Source organism: Rhea pennata, chromosome 5 (genome assembly GCF_028389875.1).
Source record: "Rhea pennata isolate bPtePen1 chromosome 5, bPtePen1.pri, whole genome shotgun sequence".
Classification (NCBI taxonomy): Eukaryota; Metazoa; Chordata; class Aves; order Rheiformes; family Rheidae; genus Rhea; species Rhea pennata.
In genome coordinates, this window is record NC_084667.1 from 968,392 (window position 1) to 990,010 (window position 21,619).

Below are 21,619 nucleotides of genomic sequence, written 5' to 3' on the forward strand. Positions count from 1 at the left end.
ATATGCACAGCCGTTGTTGCAGGAGGATGCTGACTGCACTAATTACAGCAGGATAATTACGTTCCTTCTTGCCTCATGAAATAATACATAGCTGCCGTGTTTTTTGCCAGCACCTGTACACTGAAAACACAGGAACGCTCTGCATGTCAGAGGGCTGACTGTGGGCTTTGTGACAGTGGGCTCCTTGAGGAAACAGAGATCTAAATTTGAAGGTAATAATAGATACCAACACAAGAATTAACTTCATCTATCAGATATTTGGGCAGAAGAATTACACAGAAGGTACCACTCCAAGCAACTTATTTTAGGAGAAGAAACATATGCACACAACATGCACTGAAAAGACACCATATTCTCTTTACAGAGTTTGGAGAAAGTATAGTAGGCTGTAAGGCACAACATACTGCAACTGCATCCTAGAGAACCAGCTTTCACAACATGCTTAAGAGAGAAAGACAGCTAATGAGATGTACCATTGTATGCGGTCTGTTTAGGAAGACAGAGGCTGGGTCAAGGAGAGCTCAGCAGTGATCTGCTAAGATCTAGGCTCCACATCAGAAGATTTGCCTACTGAGTTGAAAACAAAGATCTCTAATTATGTTAAATGAGTTGCTTATTCCTTGAAGTGAATTTCCTTGTAATCAGTCCAAGTGTTGAAATATGGATAAACAGGTACTTTTTGCTTCCTTCAAGCAAGCTGTTCTGACTGGAAATTCCTGAATGGTTCCCAGAGCCAGGGAAATACCAGAAGAATAGCATGACAAGTGAGATGTTAATAGAAATTTCAGCTGGATGGATCAACATAGAAGGGGAGGAGGGAGCAACAGGGAAGAAAGATGAATCATAAAAGAGTTTTGAAATACTGAGTCCAGAATCTCCATCCTGAAGATGTGAAGATAACAAAGGTTTAGGCCAACTCTCTCCTCCCCCCTTTTTTTCTCCTCTCCTTTTTAATGAATTTGAAGGCAATCTCCTATGCCCAAATTAATCACAATATGCCCCGTCCACTACTGTCAATTCTAGACGAGAGTACAGTTTTAAATTTTGTGCTTCTCTTGGGAAGGTTCCAAGATGACCAGCTGACCAACTAAGACACCCATTCTAACAGCTGACCCCACCATTTGAGGGAAAGTCAAAGCCAAGCTTCTGGAAAAACAAAAGGTTTTTGCCAGTCTATAGTGAAGGGAAACACACCATTAGTTCTACCAGCTGCTCATTTTGGTATCAAATCTGGTTATGTGTGAGAGGCCTCCAATTACAGAACAGAAGAAAAAGGCTGAAGATTATTTACTACTGGATTTTGTCTGTTCTCCAGTGGCTCCAATGTTTTCCGTTAAAGTAACATTTAATCATAAAGAAGGGAGACTACTGTCACAAACATTTCTTCCTGGTGGTTAAGATCCAGGAATAACATATTTGAATTTTTTAAGGTGTGGAAGGCTCACCCTTCTGCTGCAAAAATGCTCACCACCTTCAAATAGAAGATCCTAACTATTCCATAGACCTCTCTGGCATTGCCCAAAGACTGAAGCCATTATGATCTCTTCACAATCATTAGAATAGCCACAGTGTGAGACACACTAAGTACAGCCTGTAACAAGTTACAGACAGTAAGCTGTCCCCCACATCAAGGCTTAATCTCCTCCTGACCAGGCAGTCATTCCATCAACCAGGACAGCCAGTTCCGGTTAGAGAACAGTCTGACACCAAGCCACCCTAATCTGTAGGCTAACCAGTGACTATAACCAATCGCACTACCAGCTGGTTTAAGTCTTTCTTAACCTGCAGGATCCACTGCTACCTTTTTTTTTTTTTTTTTTTTTAAGTTACAAAAGTCACTACTGTTGGATGTGAATAAGGAGATTCCTTTTGCTTTGCACAGGCCTGTAATATCTTTCCAGTACTGCTAGGACAGATGGAAGCAAGCACAGGCCAAACCATCTGCTGTTAAGGTCCATGAGTGTCTTGCTTAGCAGGCAGTCCAAGGTGCCCACTGAAACACAGAGCCTTGCTAAGAGAATCACCTCAGATCTCTTGAACTTCTTCAAAGAGGCAGGAGCTACGATCTTACAATAATTTCAGGTAGTCAGGTGAAACAGACACAGACGGATGCCCAGCTTCACCCAGATAAGATGAGAAAAGCCTTGGCAAATATTAGTTCTTCCTTTTCCATGAATATTCTTCCTCATTCTCCCGTGTCTGTAACTGTGCCAAAGGGAGTTTGATTTGCCTATGGGAAGTGATTTAACCCTAGAAGACATGAGTAACAGATGATACAGAGCTCATTTTCTCAATGTCTCATACTCATTTTTTGCTAGGGTGGCAGACAAGTAGCGGTACATCAAAGAGCATGGACTTTAAAGAGCTAAGGACCTCTGAGCACGGGCCTTTCACACATTCCACAAACTCTTTCGTAGAACTTCTCCCAAACTCCTAGCATAGCCAGGAAAGGGAGAATGTACAGAAGGGAAATAATTCTGTTTTGCCAAGCAAAAGAGAAGAGAGCATACTTTCTCCAGAAAGAGGCCTGCTCTATGAGATCTCATTGTACAAGAAGCTGTAAAAACACATCCTCAACAGCATAGCAGGAACTCCAGAGAAACAGCCCCCACAAATTGTTTCAGCACAGACAGCTGGGATGCAGTTAGTCAGTATCATTTGAGGTCATGACAGAGAACATTAGGAAAGCAGCCACTGCCAAGAGAGAAGGTTCCAGGGCTTTAAGCACAGAGGTTTCAAGTATACTTGGTGCCAGAGTAGTCAGAAAATCAAAGTGGTTTTGCAATTGAAAGGAACCAAGAACATGGTACACTAGAGAACACTATTGACACTGCAAGAAGTATCATCTTATTTAAAGAAATACCACTGTCAGTAAGTTTGAAGTCTAATAAGCCTTTGATCTGTTTGAAGGTGTCAGGGAACATCATCTCTGTATCATTTCTTCAAGGTGCTCCTTTCAGCAGGAGATGCCTGCTGAGAAGTCATACTAAACATCAGAAAGCAAACTTTCAAGTAGAGTTGAGAAGGTTCCAATCTCATCTTTCAGGGTGGTATTTGAGGATGTTGCTTCACTCTCCTGTAAAAGAAGAGTTCCAGACAGTCTCCTCCTGCTATTAGGAAGAGTACTGATGGAACAGTCCTTCTCCAAAGCTGAGCTGGAACTAGCCTTACAGTATCACATGCTGTGAAGTTGGCTCCTAGCATGACCTTTGCAGCCTGTATAGGGAAGAAACTGAAAAGTATCAAAGGAAAAAGCATGTTGCTATACAAACTCAATACTAACCATCAGAAACTACCATGCAGCCTTAGCAAGAGGACTGTGAAGAAAAAAGAGAGAGAAGAAAGAACATCCCACTGCCCACTGCTCACCCATGCTCTGTCTCTCTACCATGGATGGTAGCAGAAACGGTCATGGAACACCGTAACATCGTGCCCCTGTTATCCAGCCCTGTCCGATACCTCCCTCCCCACCTTTCACCTCAGGTGCTGTAACTGCTGACACGATTCTGTGTGAGAACTACGCATCGTGCAGAGGGCAACAGCAGGAAAGGAGAGGAGAGGAGAGGTGTCTCATGGCTCCTCGCTCCGGGGAGGCGCGTCAGAGGGTGGAGCGCAGCACGCAGGAAGAACCTCGGGAGGAACGACGGCTCGTCCCGCCGCGGCGCAGGCGGGCCCTCCCGGGGCGGCACCCCCCTCCCGGCGGGAGCAGGGCAGGAGCTCTTCGGGCCGAGGCTGCCACCGGGACAGACACCCCTGCGACCTCGGCGGCCGCCCCGAGCACCCGTGGCGCAGGGGGCGCAGCCACCGCGCCAGCCGGGGGGGGTCGGGCCGGGGGCAGCCCCCGCGCCCCGAGAGAAACCGGCGGCGGCTCGGCCCTGCGCTGCCCCCAGGCAGAAGCCCAGGGGCGGCCCGGGGCTGCGCGTCCCCCCCCCCCCCCGCGCCGCGAGCCCTCGCGACCGTTAACGGCCGCGCAGCGCCCGCCGCCGCCTCGGGCCTCACCCCGGCGCGGCGCGGCGGCGCCTCCGCCCGCTCCGCCTCGGCCTCCATCCCGCCGCCGCCGGTACTTCCTGGAGACGGCCCGCCCCCGGCGCCGGTACTTCCTGGAGACGGCCCGCCCCGCGCGTCCCTGGCGACCGAGCGCCGCCCGCTCTTAATGGGGCCGCGCCACGCGCGCCCGGCGGGGGGCGGGGCCCGCGCAGGGGGCGGGGCCGGGGCGGCGAGGCGGGGCCCGCGCAGGGGGCGGGGCCCGCTCGGGGGCGGGGCCTGCAGGAGGGGCGGGCCCCACGCAGGGGGCGGGGCCTGCACGAGGGGCGGGGCCCACGCAGGGGGCGGGGCCGCGCGGGGCGGGGCGGCGGCCCGCGGCCCGTCCCGGGGGCGGCGGCCCGTCCGCGCCCCGCCGGGCGCCCGCAGGCAGGGGCGCGGGCGGCGGCGCGGCCGGGCAGCGGCGGCAGCGCTTTACTAGAGCAGCCGGGACGCGCCCGTGCCCACGAGCCTGCCTGCTTCCGCCCGCCGCGTCCGCCGGGGGTGGAGACGCTGTGCGGACCGGGGCGCGGCCGGGCGGTTGCCCGGCCCGGCGCGGCTGGGGCCCCGCGAAGCCGAGCTCTTCCAGACGGCCCTCTCCCCCGGCCCAGGGACGGGCGCAGCCGCGGGGCGGCAGCGGGGCCCTGAAGACGCGCTGCGGGCTGCTCCGCGGGCTCCGGCCGGGGGCCCCACGCGGGGGCCGGCCGGGCACGCGCCTCCGACGCCGTTGGAGGGGTTGGAAGAGTTCCCACCGTTATCCCACGCCGCGGCAAAAGCGCTGCTCGCCTCAGGCGCCGGGGCCGCGCGCTCTGCAGCGCAGGGCCCCCTCCGCCCGGCGGGGACGCGCGCGACCCTGCCCTCCACCAAGGGGGCCGCTCGACGGGACAGGCTCCTGCTGCGGCCGTGGCTGCCCCAAGGCCCCTGCCCTGCGCGCTCCCGCTGGGCCGAGGCCTGCGGGCCCGCGCCTGCCCTTTCCCAGGGTCGCGTCCCAGGCGTGCGCGCGCTCCCTGTCTGCCTCGCTCGCTCCGTTGCGTCTTCGCCAGCAGTGAAAATGCTGCCACGAACCAGCGCGTGGGAGCGATGCAAGCGCTCCCGTCACCTACCAGCTCTCACGCTAAGCCCGGACTCTCTCCATCGGGTCTCAGCCCGCAGGAAAGGACTAGCAGAGTCCTCCGCGAGTGCCCTGCACTGCTGATTGCTCCTTGACAGGAGCGGCGAAGAGAGCTTGTGTCTGGCCTTCCTTCTCCCCAGGAGAACAGGCTGCACAGCCCGGGAAAGCAACCACGCTCGAGCAGGGCCACCTGCTTCGGCTCCTGCACCACCGTCACGGCAAGCGCACGCGCGTGTAGCTAAAGCCAGAGCTGCGCGGGAGCCCCCACGGCAGCACTGCAGCGGGCGGGAGCGGCGGGAGCCTTATTCACGGCGGCTGAAGGTTTTGCTAGCAGCCACATACTCTGACGGCAGCAGGTTTCGTGGGATGCCAGGGCAAGTCTTGCAGCGACCAGTGGCAGAGCACTGCGCCCTTCCTCCTCGCCCAGTCCGCATGCAACGCGGCCAACCCAACTGCTGATTCCAGCGGGGTCCGGGGAAGGAAAGCACCAGGTGACCCGCAAGCTGACCGAGCCTGCTCCACGCCAGCAGCTCCAAGCACCTCCCTTTGATTTTTCTCCAAGCATCTCAAAGTATTTACCCTGTCTCCAAGGGGTTTTGGAGGAGGGAAAAACTAATACTCTGTTATTCATGTAGGTTCCAGAGCGGAATCTGTTAATATTTCTGTCTCTGAAAGGCGAAGGGGCTTTGAGAGATGGAAGAGGCCCGTGCATTTGCCTCTCTCGATCTCCATGAGAACAGATGCTGTTCAGGTTACATCAGCCCCAGCTCAGACTGTCAAGCCCCAGTCGGGGCTGCCAAGTGTGAAATATTTCCTATGATACTCCCACGCTCAGTAGCCCTGTCAGGCTCTCCCTCAGCCCAGCTGGATTCCAGCACGTCCAAGCCGTGCAACCTGCTAGCAATTGCCGTTCGCAGCCTCTAGCAGCGATTCCCGCACGCGTCAGACCGTGGCGCTTCCCCATGACTTCACAACCTAGAAAGAGCAAACGCAGAGCCCAAAGCCGGCAGCCCAACGCTGGCACCAGCACCACACCTGCACCTCTCTTCGGTGCCGTTATTTCCAAGCGGCAAGTAACAGAAAAGCCGCTCCCAGCCGTTAACAGCATGACTTTACATTTTGTGCTATTAAATCTCACCCTACTTTTACCGTGTCAACCAAGGATATCCTCGTCCTCCGCTCCGTTGACGATGCCTCCCGACTTTGGGTAAGCAGCCAGTTTCATTAGCACGTGCGCTGCAGCGCGCCGAGCTCACTAATGCAAACTGGGCCCAGGACCAGCCGCTGGGGAACCTCTTGTAATTCCTGTACTTATCTCAGTCTTAACTAATAACTCGCCCTGGGGCACTGTGGCCCACGGATTACTGAAGTCCAAAGCAATCAGTTCTACCGCATTTAGCGTGACCTCCAACGCAACGCGGGTGCAGGGCTTCCCGGAGTAGAAGATCGTCCAGAATTCATTTCAGAGGCGCCCGGGGAGTTTTAGAAACGTCCGTCCCAGTCAGTGCTAAAATATTTCCAGGGGACAGTTAAGGGCCGTGCTCAGGTTTGCACCTTGTTCCAAGCCGCGATCTGCCCGACACCGTCTCGGGGCCGCGGGACCTTGTTACCTCGTTGCCTGCTCCGGTCGGGGCCGGCCTGGCCGCCGCGGGCAGGTGCCGCGCACGGAGCTCCGCGGCCTCGGAGCCGCCGCGGCGCCCGACGGCGCGGGCGGGAGGCGCCGCGGAGCCGCCGCCCGCAGGGGGCGCCGCCGCCCGCCGCCGCGGAGCCGCCGCGCCGGGGGGACGCGCGGGGGACGCGCGGGGCCGCCCCCGCGCAGGCTGCGCCGGGGCCCCGCGCGGGTGCGGGGCGCGGGGCGCGGGGGCGGCCGCCGGCGCGGTGCTGCGGGCGGGGGCCGGGCTTGGCGCCCCCGCCCCCGGCGCGGCCCGGCCCGGCGCGGCGCGGCGCGGCGCGGCGCGTCACGGGAGGGAGGTATAAAACTTGCGCGGCGGGGCCGGAGCGCGGCAGTGCGCGCGGCGCGGCCGGCGGCGAGCGGAGCCCGCGGGGCAGCGCGGAGCGGTGCGGAGCGGCGCGGGGCGGCGATGTAGGGCGGGCGGCGGCGGCGGCGGCATGAATGGTGCAGCGAGCGGGGCGGGCGCCGCGCTCCCCCCGCGCCGGCGGCGGGGCGGCCCGGCCCGCTGAGCCGCGCGGCGGCGGCGGCGGCGGCGGCGCGGCGGGGCGGCCCCGGCCCCGCGCCGCCCCCGCGCCCGGCGGCGGCGGCGGCTCCGCGGGGCGCGGCGAGGCGCATGGGGAGGGCGCGCGGCGCGGCGCGGGGCGCAGCGGGCCGCCGGCCCGGGCGGAGCGCTGCCAGCCCTTCCTGGAAGTGCTGAGCCGCGCTCGGCGCCGCGAGTTCATGCGCCGCTTTGCCAAGCCGCAGCCGCCGGGATCTCGGGAGGCTGCAGCCGCCGCGCCGCCCGCGCTCCTGCGCCCGCTCGCCGCGCCCCGGGGAGCTGCCCGGGGGGCCCCCGCCGCGGCCCCCTCGCACATGAAGATGTACGTGCAAAGGGCTCTGGTGCTGCTCTGCCTGCTGAGCTTCGCCACCGTGAGCCTCTCGCTGTCCTCCTGCACCACCTTGGACCTCGACCACATCAAGAAGAAGCGGGTGGAAGCCATTCGGGGGCAGATCCTGAGCAAGCTGCGCCTCACCAGCCCCCCGGAGACCGTGGGGCCGGCCCATGTGCCCTACCAGATCCTGGCCCTCTATAACAGCACCCGGGAGCTGCTGGAGGAGATGGAGGAGGAGAAGGAGGAGAGCTGCTCTCAGGACAACACCGAGTCCGAATACTACGCCAAGGAGATCCATAAATTTGACATGATCCAGGGCCTCCCGGAGCACAGTGAGTGCCGGGCGCGGGGCGCGGGGGCGCGGGCGGCTGCGGCGCGGAGCCCCCCGGGCCGGGCCGGGCCGGGCCGCGCGGAGCCGCGGGCGGAGGAGGCCGAGCGCTGCCGGCGGGCAGGCGCCAGCGAGCGGCTGCTGCAAGGACACCGGCCCCGAGCCGCGCTCCCAGCCCGCGCCGGCGGCCCCGACGGCCCGGGGAAGGCAGGGAGGGGAGAGCAGAGCCGGAGGCTGGAGGAAGGAGGAGACGGGGGAAGACGTGGGAAGGGAAGAGGAGGCAGGTTGGGTATCAGGGGAGCGCTACGCATGGGGCTCCGAGAGCGGAGAGGTCCAATGTTAAAGGACGAGTCTTCTGCAGCTGGTCACTGGTTCCTCCTTGCTGAAGCTCCAGTGCCTGCTGCCAGGATACAGGCAACCTGTTCAGGCTGTGCAGAGCCCGCACTGGCTGCGGAGAACGTGGAAAGGCATCTGCCCAAAAGACTCCTGCATGGAAGATGTTAAGGACATTACTCAACTACTGAGGAGTCAGAGAGTGACCAGAAGATAGCAGCTAACAGGGATGCTGAGCAGGTGCAAAGCAGACAGTGATGCAAAGGAGACCCCCCCCCATCCCCGCTGGCAGCCCAGGCACTAAGGAAGCATGGCAGATGTTGAGCAGGTGCAGAGCAGATGATGAGCAGGCCCAGATGCAGACACTAAACAGATTCAGGTGCAGAAGCCGAGCAGATACAGATGCAAAGACAAAGACTGAGCAGATACGAACCCCAAGCACACTGCGAATGCTGAGCAGATGTAGGCACAAGCAATCCTCTCAGTCAGTGCTTAGGACTTCCTCCTGCTAGGGGATGTTGGTCACCATCCAGGGTGTCCCCCTGTAATGTACTGCAGTCTTGGGGACACTGAACACCAGCAGTTCCTGGGGAGCAGCTGGGACTCAGTACAGGCAGCCAGAATGCAGCTACTCTGCCAGGTTTATGTTAATCTTGACATATGATGAGCTGGAATAAGAGCTACAATGTGGTAATGCAACAAATTTCACTTAATCTCTAACAGACTGCACTCCATATGGTTATATGATTAGCTTTTAGCTCAGGAGACACCGAGACTCAAGGAACAGAAAGTGCACAGGGTATTAACAGCTTACCCATATTTCAACATTTTTGACCTATATAGTGTCAGTTGTGAAATTCTAAAACGTTATGGGTAAAGCAAGTCTGCACAAAATAACACAGCCACACTATGAACCAGTGTGTGCTGCTGCCGGGAACTGGGAGAGCACAGCAGTAGGAAATTAAGTCAGAGGAGTAGATTTGGGTAAAGTGGAGGGGTAAGAGGAAGATGTGTGGTGCTTGGGAAAACAGCAAGGAGACAGAGGGGAGAGACTGTGGGTTGGTGGGGTAAGTGCAAGAAGACAAGAGAGCTTAGAGCAGTAGAAGTGGATGCCACAGGTACGTGCAGAGATTGCTGAGAGGAAACTCCCACAGCCTCAGCCACTGTGCACCAGATACATACTGACCTCTCCATTCCTATGGAAAAGAATGAACCTTTCCCATCTCCATCTAGGACACCAGGACGTGGCTCTGAGCAGTGGGTTCAAAAGACCCGGCAGTGTTAGGATTGAATTCCTGGGAGCCAACAGTGTAGATCCCACTATCCATAGAAAGAAACAATGTTGGAACTGGGTCACACAGCGGAGACTGGCTCCAGACGGGCTGTGGTGTAGAGAGGCATGCTCTTCTAGAAACCTGGGGAGTTTCACCACTTACACCATCGCTGAATTTGGCCCCGTGTCTTCAAAAGTGGCTGATGTTCAACTTTCCCATGACTCTGTCACTGTGCCAGGTGGTGATCTCAGAGCGTGCTCTGAGCCAGAGCCTGTCTCCTCCTGGGGGGAAGGGGAGGGCAGCTCCATTGAGGGAACTGTGAGGATGATACAGACAAGTCTGAAATGTGCATACACACACATGCACAAAAGAAATGTTCTAGCTCCAAACCATTAGTCAAACAGCTCCTTGGCTTAGAGAACTCATCCTTCGCCAAGACTTAAGGCTCAACAGTAAGGAAAGCTGAGGAGCAAAAATAGCATTGAGGGGAGCCTGACCATTCGAGGAAGGAAGGATCTTCAGGAGCAGATCCCTGTTCCTACTCTGAGCTGTTTGACTATTCAAGGGAAGCTCTTTCTGCTGTTCTTCCTAGGCTTATAATAGGGGGTGATAGTCATTGCCCAAATTATATGGGTCTTTCTTTGAGAGAATAACTCCATCTTGACTAATTTTTCACTTCAGAGCCCTCCTGAAACTCGTGGGAGTTCAGATAACCCCCACCCCCTTAGCACTGACTGTTGGCTAGATGCACGCTCAGAGAGTATCTGCAATGGTCCTGCAAATTACTGTGCTTACCTTCCTGAGGAAAAACAGGTGCCGTTTCCCAAGCCAGCTTGAGAGAGGAGGCACTTAAAGCCATGGGTTTCTGGGGCCAAACAGCCCTTCCCTCCAAACCTGCCACCTGCAGAGTTCCAGGAGGAAGAATTCTTGTTCCCCAGTTACGCAGCTTCTGCATGAAGCACCTTGGCCAGTGGTACGATATAGAGTGAGGCAGTAGCTGCCCACAAACAGCTTGCCCTTCCTTGGCGTCAAACTCTAACTGCACAGCCCTCAGCTTCCTTGGGGCTTGCCAGAAACAGTACCTAAATAACATGTCCAGGTGCCACTGTTAGAAACAGCTACTGGGCTAGATGGGCCACTGCTCTGATGCAGAAAAGCATTTCAAATGTTCTACTGAGACATCCCTTGTGGAGAGCCAGTCTGCTCTGAAATGGAAGGGCAGGCTGTTACAACACTATCAATAGCACTAGGATTAGAAACCTGCTTGGGGAGGTAATTAGAATACAGTATCCAGCTAGGTCTAGGACTCAGACCAGTTATCAGAGTTAGGCTTCAGCCAGGAAGATGCCTTTGGGCATTTAAAGAGATCAGCGCTTGGGTTTTCCCCTGTGCTGTTCTGTGGCACAAAACCTAAAACTGGCCATGGTGGTGGAGATCCTGCTGTCGGTGTCCTTGTGGTGGCTTGAGCTGCAGGCTGTTGGGCTGAGCATACCTCCTTGTGGCTGCTACAGGGTCTGGTCTCTTGGGGCTACCAAACATCCATCTTGAATAGTAGCCAGAGACCCTTCTGTAAGCGAAATCTGTTCCAATCAATATTACAAATAGCAAAAAGCTTCCTGTTAAATCTCAATGTGAACACCTGGTTGTTAGCTAGTTGCTGAAATTGCAGCACCTTAAGAACACATCTTTATAAACCTGATGAATTGGGGGTGCAGCACAAACCGAAGGCCTTCATCTTCATGGAGATGACTCTGGAAGTGCATCAGTTTTGCTCAGAGCAGAAGTCAGTGTGGGAAGTTAGCCTCTGCTCTCAGAGGCTGTCCCACACTAGGCTGTCTTCAGAACCTGTTTTTCTTGGGAGATAATGGTGTTGTGAAGAGAGGGGGCCAAGTCCAGGAATATAACTTGAAGGTTGCCAGGGCTTCCAACCTATTTGTCACAGACTGCAACTGTGGCTGGGAATGGGTGATGGTTTTTCTGTTTTGCGGGGGAGGGGAGGATTTTTTTAAGAACAACACAAATATAACATCAGCTGGCATGACAGACAGCCCTGTGTTCATCTGGGAAACAGCCAGAGGTCATATGAAAGGCTCTGTATGACTGAAGGGAAACCTGCATGTGGCCACAGAGCAGGAGCTACTGAGTGTTATCTGCAAGAAGCCTTACTGATGCTAGAGTCTTGAAGGCTACAACGGTCAATAGGAGGGGAGTAACAGGGCAGACAGAGCCTTCTCCGTAGGACCAGAATGGACCCGTGAAGAGAGGCAGAGAGGCTGTTCTTCCCCCTCCCCCTTTTTTTCCAGCAGAACGCATTATTTTATAGACAAAGTCAGAGTGGACTCTGTTTTGGACCTCGTATCTTTTACCTGCTCTTCTTTTGGGCATCTGTGGGCTGGGTTGTTCTGCTCAACAGGCAACTTCCAGGCTGAGACTTGCTGTGTTACTTCCTGCCCATGTATCTGATCTCTGCAGGCCTCTCAGCACTATTGATCTGTCCTTGAAGTACATTATATCTAGTACCATCTATGAATTCCTCTTCAAGATCGTGAATTAAAACTGGTCTTAAAACCCAGTTCTTTCAGGAAACACTAAATATGACCCCCATAGCCAAGAAATCTTCCATACCTCATGCTTTATGGCCACTTGACTGGCTTTCATTCCAGGAGAAAATGTCAAAGTTTGTAAAACTAAGTTTCAAAGGTAAGGAGATCAGATCCTACACGGCTTCATATCTCCAGCACAAGCAGTCACTCCATTGTTGTGACTGTGATGGGCCGTACTAGCTGCAGATGAGCTTGCCCCAGCCTCCTGGCTAGGGTTGCCACTTTAGACGCAGAGACTCACATGCATTAGCAACATTTAATGAACAGAGTTATAAGACATAGAGTTAAAAATACTGCGGTTGTTCTCCACAGAATCTCTGGCTTGTACCATTGAAATAATGGTGGCAGCAGTGGGAAGATTTTGCAAGACATTCCAGTGTAGAGTAAATTCAAGAGAGTTCATATGTTGTTATTCTTAGCCAGACAGCCACACTTCTTTATAGGTGGCAGGAGGAACGGCAGGACTCAGTTGGAAGTCTGTTTGTCTACCAATATGTTTATTCTAGATTCCTCACCTCTAGCCTATGGTTTTCATCTTCTTTCTCACAGATGAACTGGGCATTTGCCCAAAAGGTGTCACCTCCAATGTGTTCCGCTTTAACGTGTCCTCAGCAGAGAAGAATAGCACCAACCTGTTCCGGGCCGAGTTTCGGGTGCTGCGTGTGCCCAACCCAAGCTCCAAACGCAGTGAGCAGCGCATTGAGCTCTTCCAGGTGAGTGTCCTTCTTGCCTCCCCCAGGGTCTGGGCCTAGAACAATGTGGCTCCTTAATGGTTGCCTCAACTGATGTGTGCAAGGCAACAGAAGACAGAGAGAAGAAATCTTTCTTTTTTTTTTTTTAAACCTCAGGCTTCCTCCGGCATACAAAGCAATTCATTCATCTTTCCTTCCTGTCACCCTTTTCCCCACTCACATTGCCCTGCTGCTGTGGGCACCCTGGCATGCCAACCCCAGGCACCCTCTTTGCTACACCAAGAAGGGGTTGGAAGAGGCCCCCCCCTCAGCACGTGGAGGAGCACCGACCCCTCGGTCACATCTGCATGCCTAGGCCCGTTGGCAGTTTTGCTTCTCAATGCTAATCCAGTGGGTGGAGCCGTGTGTCTTATCACAGACTCACTGGATAAGCAACGCTTGTCCTCAATGTTCCTTTCATCAGCAGCTTCTCCGTGGCACAGTTCTTGGCACATTGATATGGGTGCTTATCAGGAACTGGTTTGAACCCTCAGACTCTCCTGATAGAGTAAGATATGATCCTGATTTGGAGTTGATCTCAGGCAGGGCTGGACCACCTAGCTAATGGTACAGTTTAGCATCCAGGCTGCACATTCCCACAGATTGGCATCTGCCTATTTTGCAGTAAAAATGCAGCTAAAATTGCCCTATAGCTGCTAGCTCTTCAGAACTACCAGGAATTCCTCTCCAAAGGTCAGAGCAATTCTCCGCCAGCTGGCACAGCCAACAGGCAGGCAATCCCAGAGCATCTCCACAGTGCTCTGTGGCACAAGCCTGGAAGAGAGTAGGGATGTCAAACCAAGGGATGTGGTCTCCAAACCTGATCAGTCCTGCTAAGTTTTGATAGAAGCTGAAGCACAGATACCTGAAAATGCCATTAACAGACTTGCTGGGCAAGGGACCCCTGGCGTGACCCTCTCTTGCCCACTGCTAGTTCTATCCTGAAATCCAGACCCACTTCCCACAGGCGTATACAGAAACAAAACTACCCATTAGATCTGCTGCAGTGCGTACTGCTGCCTGTAGAGATGTGCCCTGAAACAAGGATGAACTGGGAGAGGTGGGCTTCCCTGGACACCGGGAGAGGTGCTAAATAGAGGTTCAGACTGGCTGTGAAGCACATCCCTCTCACCAGGCTGGGGTATTCCTGGTGCCTCCCTTGCTGGGAGCCGCCTCCTGAATTAGTCTGTAACAAGGTGTGGAAGAAAAGAGAAGGTTATCCGTGCCTTGTGTACTGCGCAGGCTGATTCCCCGTACGCCTCCTTCCCATGCAGATCCTTCGGCCGGATGAGCACATAGCAAAGCAGCGCTACCTCAGTGGCAGGAATGTGCAGACGCGGGGCTCCCCGGAGTGGCTGTCCTTCGACGTCACCGAGACCGTGCGTGAGTGGCTCCTGCACAGAGGTAGGGATCTGGGCTGGGCTGGGTGTCAAGGCATCCGTAGTAATGTGGATTAATGTAGACAGGAGAACCACCCTGCAGGAGCAGGGCTTGCATGGAGGGCAACTTCTCTCCATTTGAGAACAAGCCTTCCTCCAGAGAGCTATCTCAGCGCATGCTGTTTGCTAGCTTCCTAGCTCCTAACTCAGGCCTGGAGTTCCTGCTCTGTAGCTCTGTGGGCTGAGTGTAACCAAGAATTCATCCTCTGGAGGAGGAAGTTGTTTTCACCGAGAAATACTGGCACTTCTTTCAGTTCTTTGATCCTAAGCCCAGAAGGTACCTCTCCAGTTGTCTGATCTATAATCTGTGACAAACAAAATGAAGATTGCTGCAGTTTAATTCTCATGTTAACTAGAGCAGATCCCGTAGAAAAAACAGCAAGGATCTTGACTTCTTGAGCTGTTTGCAGCTTGGCAGGTATAAAGGTGAGGAAATACCAGAGGCTGACACACCTAGACAGATGGAGGCTTCAGTACTGCAGAGAACATACCTCTGCCACCACTGGGCAGCCCAACTGATAGTTATGGGGTAGCTTCCAGCAAGAACACTGACCCCATTCACAGCTGGAGCATACCACCGTGACTCACAGCTGGTCTGGCCTCACAGATGGAAGCTAGGTGCCACTGAAAACTGGAATGTAGGCACTGGCAAGCAGCCGCTCTCTGGAAGGGTGAGCTGTGAGTTTGTAGACTTCTCCTTTTTCGAAGCAATCTTAAGTTTTGTCCTGATGGCTGGAGTTCAGTGCTGGAATTGCCTGCTCTGGGCAGGCACGCTGGCTGACAGACATCACAGAGCATAGAGCATACAGCTTAGGAAAGAAGGTGCCAGGCACCTTGTCAATGCCCCAGGGAGCCAGATGTTTTAATTCATGACACAACATAGAAAAGGAGCTTTCATAAAAGTCTTCTGTTTCCTGAGTCAGGCCCACACAGCGTGACTGGTCCAGGAAGTTATTATGAAAATAGACATGCCTCTGGAAAGTCTGTTACTTAGACCGCTAGGAGCTCAACAAAACAGGAGGCTGCAGCTGCTGAGAAAAATGCTTCCAGTGAAATATTTATCCACATCCAACTTGCTCATTTTCAGATCTCTCCTGCAGACACTAAGCAGAAGCCAGATAGTAGACAGGTACTGAGGATGGTGATACTGACTTAACATAGACACTGTGGGCCAGCTTTTCAAAATAACTGTTTTCCAGTGGAGCTCCTTGAAGTTCACAAAGGCATTTGGATGCTGAATAGCCTAGAACATTTAATCAGCAGCACCCTCCTCGCTTGAGCAAGAAGCTCCCTTTAGCAAGAGCAAGGCTTTTGGCACAAATGAAGCCACAAGACTCTGGTTCCCATTCTCCTTTCCAAGTCAGCTTCTGTTCCCCAGCTCTCATGGCATCCATGACTGTGCAATCAACCCACCAACTGGAAGTTACGGCAGTACTTGGCCTCTGTGGATCTTCCCTGCTACAGTCCAGTTGAGGAAGATGATTGTTTCTCACAGAGTGCTCTCCTTCTTTGCAGAGTCCAACCTGGGCCTGGAAATTAGTATACATTGTCCTTGCCATACTTTTCAGCCCAATGGGGACATTGTGGAGAATTTGCACGAGGTGTTGGAGATCAAATTCAAAGGTGAGAAAAAGCTGGGTTAGGGGAGGCTCTTGAGGAACAGAAAGCTGAGCATGTCTAAAGAAAAGCAAACTGAAGGCTTGCTTTGTGTATTTGAGTGTTAACCTTGCATAACATTTATCTTAAGGCATATATATATATATAGGTTTGCATGTTGATTATATTGGTGTATCTATTTTTATACAAATTAGAATTGGGAGGAAGGAAGTGCAGGCTGGGTGGGTTTGCATGTGTGTCTGCAGAAAGGAATAATTTTGTATTTTAATGTCTCTCTGGGAAGTGCAGCTTGATGCTGTCTCAGGTTTCCACAGAGGCTCTGCTTTCCCGTTAGGGCGACTGAAAGACAAGGAAGTCAGGTATCCTGTGTGAGGTGGCCCAGAGAGTCAGTGGCTTGGCTGGCCTAAGAACTAGGAACCTCCTGGCTTGCAGCCCTGGGCTGCAGCCACTGGCCCCCACAGGCTCCATTTCTGAGGCTGTTTTGCAGTGTGCCAATGATCTGACATCTTTAAACCATTCATCTTCCTGCCTGTCCTGGGACTGAAGCCAGGAGTGAGTGGGATGGATTAATGGCCCCACCAGCAGTTTGCAAATGGTAAAACAGGTGGCCCACAAGTCTCTGTTTCAGGCTTGGAGCAGGCAAATTAATCAGGAGTTAAAAGGGTCCCTGCGAGGGAAGAAGTCCCGGAATAAGTGGCATGGTGACCCTGTTTCAGGAGGAGGCATGAGAGCGTTAAATGCACTGAAGAGTCTTCTTGCACCCTCCACGTCTACATTAACGTCTTCTTTATGGACCTTGCTTGTCTCTGAAGGCATTGACAGTGAGGATGACTATGGCCGTGGGGACTTGGGGCGCCTGAAGAAGCAGAAAGACCTGCATAATCCCCACCTCATTTTGATGATGTTACCCCCGCATCGGCTGGAGGGTCCATCACTGGGAGGCCAGAGAAAGAAACGAGCCCTTGACACCAACTACTGTTTCCGGTAAGCCAGAATCCTGCCTAGAGTCACTGGGTCCCATTCCTTGGGTGGGCAAGCCTGGCAAGACTCCAGAAAAGTTGGAACCCTCCAGGGGAGTTGTAGGTCACTGTGGTGCCCCGGGGGCCATCCAAAGAGCACAGCTCAGCAGGCTGTTTCTCATGGCGTCCAAGAAGGAGACACTGGCCACATCAGCAGAGTCATTCTATGCCCTTGGGTGAGCCACTGATGAAGAGGAGACTCCTGAGCAGGGTCCCAGAGCACAAAACGGGCAAGGACCTGCTGCAGCCTTGTGCCAGTCCCAAGTGTATGTTGTGTATCTGGGCCAGGCAGGGCCTGTCCCTGCTCTAGGGCACCTACCATCCATGGGACCTCCTCACTGTGCTAGTGGTAGAGCTGCCCAGTGGCCAAGTCACACAGTGCCACGCTGCAGACCTACCCCAGGCTCCTCCTGGTCCTGCTGTTCCTTCACATCCAGCAAAGATGAAGCACGGTGTCACAGTGGGCACTGCTGATACCAGTCCTTCTGCTAAGGAAGGTGCATCATATAATATATACATATCCATATACTCGTGTATAACGCCTCCTCAAATTAACTTTGTGTCAATAATGTGTTTCAGGAACCTGGAGGAGAACTGCTGCGTGCGTCCTCTTTACATTGACTTCCGACAGGACCTGGGCTGGAAATGGGTCCACGAGCCTAAGGGCTACTTTGCTAACTTTTGCTCAGGCCCTTGTCCATACCTCCGCAGTGCAGACACGACGCACAGCACGGTACATCCAGCACATTATCCTTCTAGGGCTTGTGGCTGTGGCTTCCCCTTCGTCCCTAAGCCTGATCTCATCTGGTCTCTTCAGTGCAGCAATAACAGTCCAGATCAGTACTTTAAAAAAAAAAAAACTCTTGAGAGTAATTCAGGGGGACAGTGTAGGTGGGTCAGCCAGACAGGACGGACTTCCTTTGAAGTAAGTACTGCATCCATGCTTCAGCCAAATGTTGAGGAGGAGGAGAAGGCTGCTGTCTCTTGGATGAGATGTAAAAACAGCAGGTCTGATGATACTAGGATACCTATTTAGTAGTGGTCAGGGTATTAATGGAATTGTTCACATTAAAAGTGAACTCTGATACTTATGTTCTGTCTAAATTTTCTGCAGTTTAGACAGAGGATTTTTCTGCACTCTGTATCAGGTTGTCGTGTAAAACCTGTGCTACGGCACACAGCTGCTGTCCTACCACAGGGCCAGCTGGAGCCCAGGACTGAAGGGGGATCTGTGTCTATGTCCAGAAGTGAACATGGCCATGCAGTAAGCTCTCCTTTCTGCATAGGCATCCTTTACAGCTGTATGAATCCAACCTGACCTATGGTGGAGAGGAGCCCCCTAGGCAGTGAGATTCATGCATAAAACTGGCTGAAAGCAAATGTTTCTAGGTAACTCAAGCATAACTTCTGTTTGATATGAGTACACTGGGCAATCTCTGGAGAATAGCATCTGACACTGGCTAATGTCTACAGCAAAGGAAGAAAAAAGAGCAATACAAATGAATGGACATGGCAGGAGCCTACCAAGGGGAGAAGACAGACTAATGGGCAGCTCATCATTAAAGCAAGAAAAGCCAGAGGAAAATGCGCTTCTGCCCACAAAACAAAAGGCAGCAAGGCAGGCAATGCAACAGCTCACTAGCAACTTAGCTTCAGGCTCCACTAACAAAGTTACTGGAAAAGCAGATTTAGGGAAAGAATAGCTAACTAGGCAAAGATGATATTTTGGGAAAGACTGTAACAATTTCTTGATAGATTGAGAGTCCACACAGCAGCAAGCCTTGTTGAAGAAGTGGACTGATGCTAGATATTAAGCACAAGGCAGAGCAAGTGAAATCAGCAGCTTAGACAGAACAACATGCATGTGGGGTAGTACCTTTTCTATCCACTTGCCCTGAGGAGCTCTCTAGTAGATACTGGATGGAATCAGTGTGAGTGAAAGGAGAATTTAAGGTGGTTCCTAATGCTCTTTTCCTGAGCAAGAAAAGAACCGATCACAGAATGGTTGCGTTTGGAAAGGACCTTTAAAGATCGTCTTTTAAATGTCTCCAAAGATGGAGCGTCTACAACCTCTCTGGGCAACCTGTTCCAGTCCTCAGTCACCCTCAAGATAGATAAAAAAAACTTTTTCCTTATGTTCAGACATAACTTTCTGTGTTTTAGTTTGTGCCCATTGCCTCTCATCCTATCACTGGGCACCACTGAAAAGCGTCTGGCCCCCATCCTATCTATACCCTCCTTTCAGATATTTATACACATTGATAAGATCCCAGCCTCATCTTCATATGAGAGATGGTCTAGTCCCTAAATCATCTTACCAACGAAGTGGTAGGGTTAGCTGAATTACCTGAGCAGTCTTTAGAAAACTACAGTGGCTGACGGCTGGCCAGCACCACCTAAGAAGAACATGGTGAAAAGTGGACTTCTCACCATGCCATTTAATGTACTCTGCCTCTGTGGGGTGCAGTGGCCCTAGAGCATAAAGTAGCATGGTACAGCTGGGGCCTTCACTCAGTGTCCCAGAGACCTTCCACCAGGAAGCCTGCAATTAAATGCACCTGGATGATAGAGCAGGATGCTACCTTGGCACCCCTTGTCCCTAAAGACTGTAAAGTAGTTAACAGACAGCGTGCCAGACCCTCTCATTTAAACCAGATGGGTGCTAATGGGACCACAGTAGTGCAGGTGAGATCATATTTTGGCCCCACAACTCAAAGAAATCGCTTACCTCTGAAAAGCGGCCACCTCTGGCAAGAAACTTGGCAACCGTGGTGTGACCACCACATGGCTCAAGTGTACAGTCATCTGTGGGCCGGGGCCAGCCGGGAGGAGGAATCCAGTGGGGTCCCACAGGACACTGTCCTGGCTCCAGCATTACAGTGTGTTGACTGTAATGACGATAATGACTTGGAGGACGGAGTGGAGAGAAAGCAGCAGACACTTCAAAGCTGGGAGGGAGCTGTGGCTACTCGGGAGGGCTAGCATCCGTCCAGGGCCATCTCGAGATGCTGGTTGAAATAAGCAGCACTGATTTTCATTTTTTCTTTTAGTTTCTTTAACTGAACTCAAAACAACATGGCCCCAGGCTGGTTACGTGCAGCTTTCTGAAAAGCAAAAATGGTGACACTATCATCTGCTGTACCACGTCAAAGATGAAGGAGGAAACTACTTGCACTCCTTCAACCCCTTACTCCAGGCATCAGCCACAGAGCAGCACCACTTCATTAAAAAATAGTATTATTAATTAAAAAGGTGGGGGGAGTCAGGCCTGGCAGGTGAGACCCTTCAGGAGCAGGCCATGATCAGGAAGTGACAGGCAACCCTCAGGGAAGCACCCTCTGACGAGCGTCAGGCCAAACACCTGGAGATGCGCTGGCGCTGCAGTGCCCCGCTGCGCTCGACCCGCGTACGTGGAGTCACGACTCTGTCGCGTTTACTTTGTTTCCCCAGGTGCTGGGCTTGTACAACACGCTGAACCCTGAGGCGTCTGCTTCACCCTGCTGCGTCCCCCAGGACCTGGAGCCGCTCACTATCTTGTACTATGTCGGGAGGACCCCCAAAGTGGAGCAGCTCTCCAACATGGTGGTGAAGTCCTGCAAGTGCAGCTGAAAGGCACGCTGGGCCACCCAAAGCCAAGAGGGAACGTGTCCGCGCCCACTCTCCTGCTCCGACGCTAACGTAAAAGGAACTAGGGGGCCAGAGACTGCTCATGCTGAGGCCCGAGCACCAAACTCTGTGGCTCGCGGTCTGGCAGCCCTTGGGGAATCTCTTCTGGAACGTATCTTGGTCTTATTGGCGGTGTCACCTTCCCTCTGGGCGTTATTTGGTGACACGAAGGCCACACTCTCCAAAATGGCTGGACAGTTGGTGTGGAAGAGAGGGCCAGAGGGTGGAGGAACTGCTGCGTGTTGAATGTTGAGGGAGCTGAGCTGGGAGAGTGAAAGAATGAAAAAGAGCAGTTGAAAGGGGAAAGGGAAACTGGGTGATGTTTCCTATTCTAGCTTTAGCTGTCTTGGGTCCTCAGCCCTCTCCACTGGCCTGAAGAATTAAGATTTTCTTTTCAGGAGGAAATCCTGAAATTTTCTTTAGAAAAAGAAAATGCGCCAAGAAGGGAAGCTGCTCAGAGACGCGCTCAGACTTTTGTTCCTCAGAGCCGTGATCCAGGAGTCCTTCAGCTAAAAGAGTGTTCTGCCAAACCTGCAAGCCTATTTGGCAGATCCTGGCTACCATTTCCTAAACACAAAATGCAAGGTTCCCAGCCAGCCTGGTGAGAGTGGGCAAATATGAGGAAAAAGAGCGCTGAACACCAACTTGCAGAAGGACTAATGTCTCCTTCATTCAGCTCTTTTCCCTTCATGGAGTTTCTGAGAGAGGGTTTCGGGGTCAGGGCAGGAGCAATACCTGTGGGTACCTGAATTTTGGGCCCATTCACTCTTGAGATGATGCACCCTGAGGACCCTTTACTGTGGTTTGTGAGGTGCTTTGGGGAGTTCTGCACCTATTCTGCACAATGACCTGAACATGGCCCAGGCCTCACCTGACAAGACATCAAAAATATTAATCTCAAAAACATTGTAAAAAATAAATATTTTGGGGGGGA

The 21,619-nt window shown here is 53.3% G+C and overlaps 2 protein-coding genes across 7 annotated transcripts in view; one reads left to right on the top strand and one right to left on the bottom strand.

Moving 5' to 3' along the window:
- IFT43 (intraflagellar transport 43) overlaps positions 1-6,663 on the bottom strand; it is a 48,826-nt gene extending 42,163 nt beyond the window's left edge. For 2 of the 5 annotated variants that reach the window (XM_062577091.1, XM_062577090.1), the window contains exon 1: positions 4,000-4,136. In XM_062577091.1, the coding sequence (XP_062433075.1) occupies positions 4,000-4,047 (48 nt within the window). In that variant the 5' untranslated portion in view covers positions 4,048-4,136. Of the gene's footprint in view, positions 1-3,999; positions 4,137-6,280 lie in introns of those variants that run through there. The other 3 variants (XM_062577094.1, XM_062577092.1, XM_062577093.1) reach the window with 2 other exon arrangements.
- A 774-nt stretch (positions 6,664-7,437) lies between these two features.
- TGFB3 (transforming growth factor beta 3) lies at positions 7,438-21,619 on the top strand. 2 transcript variants are annotated; one of them, XM_062578064.1, is made up of 7 exons: positions 7,443-8,007; positions 12,763-12,926; positions 14,219-14,348; positions 15,899-16,006; positions 16,813-16,984; positions 17,599-17,752; positions 20,470-21,619. In XM_062578064.1, the coding sequence occupies exons 1-7, from the start codon at positions 7,524-7,526 to the stop codon at positions 20,626-20,628; spliced, it is 1,371 nt and encodes a 456-aa protein (XP_062434048.1). In that variant the 5' UTR covers positions 7,443-7,523; the 3' UTR covers positions 20,629-21,619. The 2 variants fall into 2 exon arrangements, with proteins under 2 accessions (XP_062434047.1, XP_062434048.1); XM_062578063.1 differs by lacking the exon at positions 20,470-21,619 and having other exon boundaries at positions 7,438-8,007; positions 17,599-19,154.

Bases quoted from the DNA above. Each gene is read 5' to 3' on its own strand.
- TGFB3 (XM_062578063.1), top strand. From the start codon at position 7,524: ATGCGCCGCTTTGCCAAGCCGCAGCCGCCGGGATCTCGGGAGGCTGCA. The intron at 8,008-12,762 runs GTGAGTGCCGGG...TCTTTCTCACAG, and splicing joins CCAGGGCCTCCCGGAGCACA to ATGAACTGGGCATTTGCCCA. The intron at 16,985-17,598 runs GTAAGCCAGAAT...AATGTGTTTCAG, and splicing joins GACACCAACTACTGTTTCCG to GAACCTGGAGGAGAACTGCT.